Here is an 11,690-nt window from a genome sequence, read left to right on the forward strand (position 1 = left end):
ACCCGCAGGCTGTGCCTGCAGTGGGAAGGTAACACGTTTCTGGCAAGGCAGCCGTATTTTAAGGGGTGTTTCTGCGTTGAGGAGGTTTTGGGGCAGTTCTGCTCAGGTTGAGCGTATTTTCAAGGTCTGGCTGCACCCTTGGCTTTAAGTGATCACAGTAGACCTGCTCCAGCTGCTGCTCAAGTCAAGGTCCATACAAATGAGAAATCATCACTGGCATGTTTGCATAATAGAGAGTTAGGAAAAGCATTTGCACCAGGAAAACAGAAGGAATAGCTTTAGTTATTGGCTACGGCAATTTAGCATGGCTGTTAAACACATCTGATGAAAATAGTGCCAAAAACATTGGCAAGCATATCTTCCACCAAACTCAAAATGCTTCATAGCATTAACCCTACTTTAATGATTTTGTTTTTCAACTAGAGAAAAGGGGGTGGAGGGGGGGAAATTCTGAAAATAACACATTCCCATTTTTTCTTTAAAAACAGCTCCTTGTTTTTGAATACATTTATTTTGCATTATTATTTCTCCTGTAGCTGTGAATAAATTAAAACCTGAAAACAGAACAAAACATATAAATTAAAACAAATGTTTTGATTAATGCAAAACAACTGACATTTCCTTTCCTAAATAATTTGAAAATTAAACTTAGAAAACCAATTTCTTGTCTCAGAAGCCTCTTTAAAAGGGAATGTTTGGTATTTTGCAGCACTTCTATTAGGTGGACTGGTGTCAGCATCCTATTCTTTTAATGTTAAAAATGCTTTTAACCCACCTAAACTCCAGCTCTGAGTTATTTAGGAAAATACATGCCTTTCCAGCCCTTCCCTATAGCCTCTCACACAGCTAAACTCCTGGTTGCACCTGGAATTTCTTAACTAGGATATAAATACTATATATAAATTATAGCAACTGTGTTCATGATATGTCTGCTCTTTGCAGGAAAGGTGTAGCTACAGTGGGCCATATTTTGCCCTTCATCTCCACACTTACGTCATAAAAATGTATAGGATTTCTCCATGGAAATAATCTGGTTTTGAAAGGAAAATTAATGCAAAGTTATTTCCATGGGTGACGACTTCTCTCGTTCAGCAGACTTTTGTTAGTGAAGGCATTTCTTCCGTACAGCTATGTTAAAACAGAGGAAAAAATGAAATTATCTTTCTCTGAATGTTTTATCGTGTCGTTTTAATGGGCCCGCCTTTCTACTACTGCAGGAAATTGTAAAACACATTCACTGGGAGCAAAAAGAGCAAAAAATATCCCACAGGCAGGAGGAGACAACCACAGGCATGCAGAGAGAAGCCATGTCGGGTGACACAAAGCCCATCTGTGGATGGACTCCCTGCCCCAGAGCCAACCTTTCTCCCTAACCCACTGCAAGGTGGAACAAAGCTGACTTACTGACCCGTACTTGGACCCAACAGGAACCCTCAAGCTCTTGAGCATGTCCATCAAAAAGGCCCGGAGATCATTACATGCACCCTGCAGTGAGGTTTGCACACAGACTGGGACGGAAAGGAACTTGTAAAGTGCTAGCAGATGTGCAAAAACCTTGCCAAGCTGGGCAAACTTCCCGCTCAATTAATGCAGGCAGAGGTTTGGCAGCAAAAGGTTTATGCTTTGTTTAATGCGCAGTTCACTTGGGTTGGCTCCTTGGGGGGGAATCAGCTGAGCAGCAGCAGATTGGACTCATCTTTTCTGGAAGGGCTGCTCAGGTACACCGATGAGCATGGTAGGAAGAGGCACCAAGTCCCCCGTGCATCAGAGACATTCCGTCTTAAACTTCTGCCTCAGGGCTTTCTGCACATTTTGGATCTTCTCCGTGATCACTGTGTCACTGAGGTGATCACCAAACTTCTGTTTCAACAGCACCCTAATGATTTTGATGCAGCGTTCATCCATCATGGGCTTTGCCTCTCGGAAAGTATTTCCCCTCCGCCCTGTGATGGAGTGGCTCTGGATGTAGTCGGATGTGAAGAGCTTGTAGAGCAGTGTCTTGCAGGCAGTGCTGATTTTCTGGTCAAAGCGGATGGTCTCTTTGAGCTGTTCCTTAGTGTAGCCGTTGAAGAGCTCCACCACCTCGCATGGCTGCCGGTGGGGGTCCTCCTGGAAGGACAGGGATTCCAGCCTTTGCACCTTCTTCTTCAGAGAGAGGACATCCTGTTGGAGGTCCAACACCATCCTCTCCAGCTGCTCTATCTTCTCGGACCTGAAAAATTAAAATTACATGTGTAAAGTTGAGAAGTCATCATGGCCTCTCTGTGGATATTGCTAAAGGATGTAGCACCTCCACTGTCGTGGTTTGGGCCTGATTGGCAGCCAACCACAATGCAGCAGCTCTCTCTCCCTTCCCCTCCGGCAATGAGAAGGGACAGAGAGCCAGGCTTGGGGTTCAAGATAGGACTGGGATGGGGAAAAATTCCCCTTTATGATCACGAGCAAAAGGCAGACTCGTTAGGGGAAGAGAAAAAAGAACATACATTTATTACAGACACTAACAACACATAACAGAGTAGGAGAGTGAGAAGCATTGCCACACCTTGAGAACACCTTCCCCCACCCCTCCCTTCTTCCCGGGCTCAGCTCTGCTCCCGATATCTCTACCTCCTCCCCCAGTGGCGCAGGGGCAGGGAATGGGAGGTGCAGTCAGTGCTGCCACTTCCTTCATCTTCGGTGGGGGGAGTGTCCAAAACTTGTTCCCCCTGCTCCATCGTGGTCCCCCTCTCACAGGAGACAGTCCTCCACAAACTTTCTCCGACATGAGTCCCTCCCACAGGCCGCAGCGTTCCCCACACTGCTCCGTCATGGGTCACTAACTTCCTCCGACTGGATTCCCTCCCACGGCTGCAGCCCTTCCCGAGCTGCTCCGGTGTGGGACACCCCCACATGCTGCAATCCTCCCAGCGCTGAATTACAGCAGCGGGGCTGCCTTTTCCCACGAGACCCCGGCCTTCTTCGGGTACAGCACCTTGATCATCTGAGCAGAAGCCACAGGCCATAAATCAATGTCTGCTCCACTGTAGATCTTCATGGGTGGCAGGGGGTGCCGCCCTGCCGTCTCACCACAGGATACAGGGGGGTCTCTGCTCCGGCACACCTCCCCCCTCCTTTCTTCCTCCGTTCCTCCACTGACCTTGGTGTTCACGCAGCTGCAGCAACTCCTCCTCACAAGTCTGACTGCCCGTCACCACGTCCCTTCTGAAATACGTTATCGCAGAGGCGCAGCCGATTGGCTCAATTTCCCAAACAGAAGTGGAGCTGACGTGGAGCTGGGGGAGCTTCGAGAAGCTTCTCACAGGGGGCCGCCCCGATAGCCCCCTCCCCTGCCACCAAAAAGCTCCACCACTCACTCAACCCAGGACATCCACCCAAGCAGTGATTACATGCCTCCTGCAAGCAGGGACAGGACAACTCTTCTGCCAGAGTGTGAGCCCATCCAGCTATTCTTGGATGAGGAGCAATGTAGGAGAGAAGAATTACATGGTCTGGACTTTTCAGTAGCTCAGAAATGTTCAGAGTTTAACCCTCAACCGCCTCTTGTCACACATGCATGGAGACTTTGATGCTCAATTTTCTTTTCAGCTTTAAGGGAAGATATAAGCTCTGTCCTGCAAGTCCCAGGAGGTACATATTTGTGGTATGAAACAACAGACGTGTGGGAAAATGCAAGTACTGGAACGTGATTTTTTGGCACCCATTTCTTTGCAGGAAATCTGTCTCTAGCAGTTACTTCATCACTGAATACTTGTCATCAAAGTAAGAGGTTAAGGCAAGCAACACACAACCATGTTCAAACACGATAGATGTCATTTTGTTATAGTCAAGAGCTTTGTGGTCTCTGTGCTGCTTTACAGCCTTCTTGCATCTCTAACTCAAAACCCTACAATCAGAAAGAAACACCTGGCATTGATTATACAGAGATTCAGCAGCTCTTGGTTCTAAAATTGCACCATTTTGTCACTCAGCTGTGGTCTCACTGCTCTTTGTTACAGTGAGGAGGAAAATATACTTAAGAACAAGTGCCTTCTTTTGCTAATTACCTTTCCATTTCACCAGGACCAAAATTTTTCTGAACTCTTTCAAAGTCATCCATGTCTTGCAAAGCATCAAGCTTTCGCTCTTCACAGCTGGAAGAAACAAGCAAGCTAAAAAACAATTGCCACAAGAAACAGTTCATGTTCATATTCATATTCATTCCTGATAAGAATTATCTGTAATTCAAAGGTTGGAATTCAAAGTCAATTCTGTTTGCATTTACCGCAAGAATAAAATGGATTGAGAGGAAATAGCAATAGTTAGAATCGTAGAATGGGTTGGGTTGGAAAGGACCTTTAAAAGTCATTTACTCCAACCCCCCTGAAAAAAGCAGGAACATCTTCAACCAGGTCAGGTTGCTCAGAGCCCCATCCAACCTGGCCTTGAATTTTTCCAGGGATGAAGCATCTACCACCTCTCTGGGCAACCTGTTCCAGTGTTTCACCACCCTGGAACCATATGGTTCTTCACGTGGACAACCTCCTGTGCACCGCTCTTTCCTCGCAGAGGAACCCCTGGCACACAGATACTGGGGGGGGGGGGGGGGCTCCCATCTGACCCACCAAAGGATCAGGATTCCAGAGCACGAGGGACTCAATTGCTCTGCAGCATAGATGTGCCTGCACAAATTCCCATTATCTTTTGCATTTAGCATTTATTCCTGCGCTAACGTCATCCAAAGTGAGCACTGCTGGGGCATGGGAACAGAATGGATAGACCCCACACTATGAAATAACTATACATGGTGTGAAACACTCAGGGTCCTCACCGTGCTTTCAAGTGTTACCTGTTCAGACAGATGTGTTGCTGGCACTGGGACAAGGTGCCATCTGACTTCCTCTTCATTGCCAGGGCAACATAATCTACAGGCAGGGATGGGAGAGAAGCTGAACAAGCCCCTGTTGAAACAGTCCTGAATCCATCGGTCTCCAGAACAGATTATCTAAACACTCCTGCTAGATTGCATGGCATCACGTTATTCCCTTTGCATAAACAGACTGATTCAGACACTCTTTCTAGGATTGAACAATAGGGGTTTTGTTATTAGAAAAAGCTGGTATCTCAAGGGCTTCTTCTATTGCCATCACAAAAGACATGGCAAGGCAAGCAGAGCCAATGTGTCTCTGGATACTGTTGTTAGTTTGCAGGTAGATGATGTGCTATCATATTTTTATAGGTGTGTTTAATGTATGTAGTAGTGGCTGGAAAAGCAGGGAAATAGGCAAATTTGAGAAGGTTTGAGACACAATACTTTGGGGTATTTCACAGTTATTTAGACAGGCTAGACTGCTTTTTGGCTTGTGGGGAAAGAACTACTAGCCCAGGAGACAGAGTTGGCGTCTGGTAGAACAGACACCATATGCTATCTCACAGACAACTCCCTTTAGACCTGGGAGATCTCCCAGGTAGAAAGGACCTGAAAATTTCATCCCTAACCTTTGTAGCCCTGGAAGAAAGCACAAGCAGCCCTGGAGCAAAGCAGAGGTCTCCTGGCACCTCTGCGAGTCCCCATCCCAACCTCCCATTCTGGATGAGGCAGAAGAGAACTAAAAGCCAATGTTCTAATTTACAGCCATGATTATACCTCTAGTAGCTGGACCAGCCCTGTCCTCTTCACCCTGGGAAGTCCCCGGCATGGCCATGGTGACAAATGTGGATGGGGGTGTGAAGGCGCTGGCTGGGTGGGGAGGCCCCGCCAGCGAGCGAGGGCTTCCTGCCACGATGCCCAGGGCACGTCTCTCCTTGTTGATGGAGGAGCTGCCAGCGTCATGGGGCAGGTTGGCCTCAGTCACCCTCAGCAGTGGCTTGGCAGGGTAAGTCCTGTCACCGTGGTATTTCCTGGACGCATTCCCCGGGGTCCATTTTGGAAAGGTTTTCCTGGATTTTTTTGGCTGGGGTGGCATCATGGTGTGGACAGCTGGTTCTTCTTCTGAAAGCAAGGCAGACACTCAAGATGTGCAATGGGGTATCAGTGTTGTGTATCTCCCGCCTCCCGTTCGATATTTTTTACATGGATCTTGTGAAATTTATGCCAGGACTACAACGCACTGCATCCTCCCACCCCAAAAGCCCGATGGAGGTAGAAAAGTGCAGTCTTCAAAAGACCCGACTCACTTAACTTCTCCAGGAGCTGTCTACCTTCCAGCAGCTTCTTCTCTAAAATATCTTTATGCTCTGTAGGAAGAGAGAACTTTTCAGCAATTAATTCATTCCCTAAAGGTTGCTCCCAAGCAGCCCCAAGTTGCAAAGCCCGAGACAGAGGGGTGTCACTCACCACTTATACCTTCCACCATCCCCCAGTAGAGCCCGCTGAAGCCGGGGCAGCGGGCCAGCACCTGCTCACCCACCGCGTAGAGGTGGAAGGGCTTGCGGGGCTCCTTGATGTTCTCGATGTTGATCACCCGGCTGCCGTCGGGCCAGCTGATGAGGACGTAGAGCTTGGCCGACATCGGGGCTGCTCACCTGGTGCGGGAGGAGAGCATCACCGCACGGCTTTGTGCGCTCCCATGGTTGGGAGCACAAGCAAATGATGCTCTATCTGAGAGACCGCAGCCTGCAGATATAAAGTGTTTATCCCTACATCTTTTCTGCCCATTATTTCTCCTTCCTGCTCCTCTGTGCTTGCCTTGTCCTAAACCCCTTCCCTGGAAGGTTGTCCTGGGACTGACCCGGGCACAGCTCCGTGTGCCTCAGCTTAATTTGAAGAGGAAATGCAGCTCCAGCCATGACATGTGTCACCTGGGGTCAGGCAGGACCAGCTCTCACTCAGGATGCATCGAGCAGATGCTGGATAAGCCATCAAGCAGAGACAGGCTGGTTCCTTTGCCCATGCGAACCAGCACAGCTCAGAAGACTTCAGGGGGTCTACTGCAATTTGCTACAGTGAAGGATTATATATGTATATCAAGGCAGTATAGAGAAGAGACTCAAAAAGAGCCAGGTGTATTCCAGAAAATGATCATTCCTTTGCCTCTACAGTTATTTTCTCCAGTAAATGTCAAAGTGCTTTGATAAGGAAGGCAACACATTACACCTCTGTCTCACACATGGGGAAACTGAGGCATGGACCAGCGACATACACATCTAAGGCAGACAAGTAGCAAAGCTGGTCTCCTGGGTCCTGGCCGACTGCTCTGCCCCCTGAGATACCCTGTTTCTCCCCTTAGAGCTGCAGGCTGAAATCACTGGAGAAATGGGAGTTCTCGACAATCAGCCAGACTAATTGTGACTTTCAAAACCTTCTGAGCCACAGGACAGCTGAGGAGCTAAGGGCTGCTGGGTTTAGAGAGGATTTCTTTCCAAGTTTCAACCAACACACGGTGGATGGGGACAAAACCAGGCAGAAACCAACTGCCAGAGCTCCTGAGGGCCCTGGCAGAGCATCACCCCAGACCATCCTGCTCTGCAGCAGGATTTGGCAGAAGAGTTTTGGGGAACGGGGCTGAGCCCCTGCACTGGGCAATGTGTGGATGGCCGCAGTGTCCAAAGCCCACGGGAGGGAGCTGGGACAGGGAGAGGAGAGCTGGAGCAGGGACAAGCTGTCAGGAAAGGCAGCTGCGACCCAATTTATTGCAGTCTCTTGTTTTGCCTCCACACCCTCATTAAAATCAAGCCTGGGTTTGATTCTTCTCATTTGGAAGGTTCAGTTCACCCTGGGGAACTTTCTCTTTCTCCTTCCCCCCCCCCCCCCCCCCCCATCATCATCTCCAGCAAAGCTGCTTGCAGAGACTGTAACTTTCCCCGAATCTGCCAGCCTGCCCTGCTGTCACTGACTCACACCAGGCTCACTCCAATCCTTTTCTCTCAGCCAAGTCACACTCTGGGGTTTATTTTTATAAGGAAGCACCATATATAAATTAATTGTGTGGTAACTGCCTCGCTCCCCACCTCCCCTTCCCTGCTGCTGGATGCTCTGCAGCGGGCAGCTGCACCCAGCCCTCTCCTGAGCCCAGGGAAGGTTACAGACCAGGAAACTGGAATAAATGCATAACTGAGACCTGTCCCTCCCAGAAACACAGCTCCGCTTTAGACAGCCCCATATTCCAAACAGCAAACAACCCCAACCCCAAAAAGCTCGCTAGAGGGATTTTCCTTTCTTTAACATTTAAAGAAAAAACACTGATCTTCACAACTGCTGCTGCTCCCTCCTGCCCCACTTACCAGTTGCTCATTTATCTTAACAAATGCAACAAAACTACACAAATGCACAAACACAGAGAGAAATAAAGAGAGAGAGAGAGAGAGATCAAAATCCTGATAGCAATAGAGCTCAGTCCTTGCCTGGTTAGCACTGCTCCAGGTGTTGAGTCTTGCAAAATGTCTCCTGTCTATGCAGATCTCAGCTGCCTGCTCCAGGAGAGGAGGGGACCAGACACTTCTTTGCCTTGGGCTTGTCCCTTCACCACAGTTCCTTGTCAGGTCTCCTTTGTCCAGCTTAGAAAGCTCCCACCTGCCGTCCCCACTGCAAAGGAAAAAAAAAAAAAAAAAGACCCTTTGCTTTCTTTTTTCCTGGTTGTTCTGTTTCAGCATTATTATTCCTGTTATTTTTCCATATACATTTTTTTTTTTTCATTAGCTTGTTTCAGGTCTGTTTCTTACAGGGAGAGAGAGCAGAAGAGAAGAGAAAAAGCCTTGGGTTTTTTGGAGCATGAATAAACCTTGCATTTCCATGAGTTATTCATGAATAATTCATGAAAATGCATGATTAATTCAGGTTCATGAATTATTCAGGAATAATTCTCGAACATTCCTGGTTAATTCATGCTCACACAGTGAGTGAGTCAGGCTCTAGGGCTTGGTGAATTCCTTTCTCCCTGAGACAGGAGAAGGGAGGCTTAGAGACAGCTGCATTGTGCTCTTCCCATTTGCTGTGTCTTAGAAGAAAACATATTCTGGGCCCTTTTTGAAACAAGGGCTTGAAACAGAGAATTGAAATGCCTGCAGCCTTCTAGCCACAGAGGAATAACACAGCACCAAAAGAAAGAAAGGAAGAGATTGGACTTGATCTCAGAGGGAAGCCTGATAGCAAGTTTTACTCCCTTTCAAAGCATCTTTCAAACTGACTGTGCATTTCATCCTCCCCCTGCCTCCAGATCTCTTCCTGGTTAAGATACATCTCAGCGGCTCCATTTTTTAACCTGTTGTGCAATGAAAAGGACCCTACGCGCAGGCCTCTGCTTGAGGAATCAAAGGGACTTCCCATGCCACGTGCCCCTGTGTCCCTGCACGCGTGTGTGCAAACAGGCACAGTTCCCTGCCTCGCTGTCCCCGCCCGCGTGAGCACCAGCGAGGCAGTCCCAGGGGTGGCCCGGGGCAGCTGGGGACACAGCCACAAAGCCAGCCAGTTTATTTTGCTGGGATGCTCACGAGCAAAACGAGGTTTTGCAGTGAAGCCTCTGCCGTGGGGACACTGAGCTCGGCAGGATGACAAGACCTGCACTTCAGGGTGAGGTAATGGGAGAAGCTTCCCCCCGCTCCTGAAACCAGGCGCAGTCAGTGGGTACAGACCCCACGTCTCTGGGGAGACGTCGCCACGCTCTTCCCAGCTTGATGCTCAGCTTTGCAGGTCACACACCCCATCTCTGTTGTGTTAGTCCCCCATCTCCTCAGAGAATCACGGCTGTGGCACTGATCTGTCCCTGGGGAGAGGTCTTCTGGTTGAGCTGGCAGCAAGGAGAGGCCACAGTGTTGGAAACCATCATCACCGCTTTGATCCCGGCCAAGGCCAGCACCACGCTGCTGCCTCCCAAGAAGAGAAAGTCTGGGTAGGTGCTCGGCTCGAGGTGGTCTCTGGCTCCGCAGTCAACACCTGCTTTGGCCCAAGCACATCAGGATATGGCCATGAGCAATCAGGTACTTCAACCAAGAGGAGAGAGCCACCACAGCAACCCCAAATCCCACAGATCAGCAGTGGTTTAATTGCACTGATTTCTAACACCTTGAGCTTCCAGTTCTCGGAAACCAAAGTTCAAATCTTTCCAGACCACATCTTCAGCTAAAACACAAGGCACCAGCTTTGTCAGAGCTCATGGTGAAGAAAAGGTTCCACGCGGCATCCAGCCTGCTGTGGGCTGAGCTGGACACCAGCGGGCAACGGTGCAGTGGGTTGGGGCAATCTGCAGACCTGCCTGCAAAATCTGCCTGCCCAACCAGACATCCTACCCCGGGCACTGCATGAGATGGAAACACAACAAGGGAGGGGATCCAAACTGCGCTTTCTGTTTTATCTTAGCCAAAAACAGCTATGGAGGCTGTTGGAAGAAAGGGAGACTTGCGATTTTCAGCAAGATATTAGAAAAGGACCTCAATCAGATGCACAGGGTAAGAAAATTTCTGTATCCCGGATTTGCAATATTTACAGCTCAAAGAATACATCTGTCAACCCAGGGAAAACCAGATGTTAAATGGAGATCTAGCTGAGATAAGGTATCACAGCAGATATGAATAAAAAAGAAGCAGTATCTGAATTCTATGTAGTTTTGAAGGATGTTTCTGAAGAACAAGAACTGCATAGGATGAAGAAATGGAGAAGCAATGATAAGGAGGAAAATAATAGAGGTACATGACAATGGAGATTAGATTAGATTCTGCTTTTATGCAGGACCTGGTTCAAATAAAATCTGCTTGTGAAGTGGGCTTGTTCAAACAAGCATTGTTTGCTTTTCTTTGAAGAACCAACAATATGCAAAGCATAACAGATTAATGGTCCTGGGGGCAGAGGCGGGTAGTTCAACTGCAAACTGCAGAAGAAGAAAGATTGCAGTGACCACAAGAAGAAGAAAAATTGTAGTCTCATCAAACAACAGAAAAGTCAAGTGTCCATGTATAAATATACAGTGTTTGTGTTGAATTATTCCAGGAAAATGCGAGTCTGAAGTGAATCCCAAGTGTTTGACTTCATGAAAATTAGCAAGTCCTGATTAGATTTCCCTCTCTGTGTTTGAATATGAAATCCCTTGCCAGATGCCTCGTTAGGGGCTGTATGTAGAGTTATTATTTTCAGGAACCTCTCTTTCTGCACTTCCTGATTCTTTGAAAACAAATCCCATACTGTGCCCCCCAGTGCCAGCACACGTTTCACCCTCCAAGCTGCACTAGCTGAGATTTAGATTTCAGCTGGGACTAAGGAACAACAACAGCTTCTTTGTAATCTTATCTAGAGATGCACTAGAGGCACCATGTTCAGCATCTGTTTGAATGCTGCCCTGTCTTTATCAGGACAATCATAATTGATGTTTGAAGGGATTTAAATAGCAAACACCGGTGATTTGAATCTCCCTTTGCATTTTACCTCTGCAACATTACTCGTCCCGTAGCGTGGGTTTAACAGCCCAGACGTGCCCTTCACTACTTCAGAATGCAGCCACAGTTTAATAGTTGAGGGATGAGAAGCTAGATTGCTCATTAATTTTTATCATCATAATGAAATGACATGGGAACCACCAAGCCCTGTGGTTCAGCGGGGCCAGACCCAAGACACAGCTCTGCATCCCTCCCGCTCTGGGGCCACGAGCTGTGCATCACCAGGAGGGATCAGCAGTGGCGGGGTCCACGGCCAAGCTACAAGAAGGACAGAGAGACCCAGGCATTTAGCAATGCCCCCTGTCACCAGCCCTGCTTGGGGTGGCAGGTTGGGCTGATGGAGCCACGAG

General features: G+C 48.2%; 1 protein-coding gene across 1 annotated transcript; it reads right to left on the reverse strand.

Annotated features, from left to right (window-relative positions):
- Positions 1-557: 557 nt before the first annotated feature.
- LOC104363424 lies at positions 558-8,766 on the reverse strand. The gene is made up of 8 exons (XM_033010423.2): positions 8,638-8,766; positions 8,320-8,500; positions 6,314-6,501; positions 6,154-6,213; positions 5,624-5,968; positions 4,826-4,901; positions 4,044-4,130; positions 558-2,212 (listed from the first exon to the last, which is right to left on the reverse strand). Exons 3-8 carry the CDS (start codon positions 6,486-6,488, stop codon positions 1,765-1,767), a joined length of 1,191 nt encoding a protein of 396 aa, XP_032866314.2. The 5' UTR covers positions 6,489-6,501; positions 8,320-8,500; positions 8,638-8,766; the 3' UTR covers positions 558-1,764.
- Positions 8,767-11,690: the final 2,924 nt, after the last annotated feature.

The sequence above is a fragment of the Tyto alba genome, unplaced genomic scaffold (genome assembly GCF_018691265.1).
Source record: "Tyto alba isolate M040663 unplaced genomic scaffold, T.alba_DEE_v4.0 Super-Scaffold_33, whole genome shotgun sequence".
Classification (NCBI taxonomy): domain Eukaryota; kingdom Metazoa; phylum Chordata; class Aves; order Strigiformes; family Tytonidae; genus Tyto; species Tyto alba.

Excerpts from the sequence above, each read along its gene's own strand:
- LOC104363424 (XM_033010423.2), bottom strand. The coding sequence starts at position 6,488 with ATGTCGGCCAAGCTCTACGTCCTCATCAGCTGGCCCGACGGCAGCCGG. Across the intron at positions 5,969-6,153 it reads ACAGCTCCTGGAGAAGTTAA|AAGAAGAACCAGCTGTCCAC; the intron begins GTGAGTCGGGTC and ends CCTTGCTTTCAG. Across the intron at positions 4,902-5,623 it reads GGCTGGTCCAGCTACTAGAG|ATTATGTTGCCCTGGCAATG; the intron begins GTATAATCATGG and ends CCCTGCCTGTAG.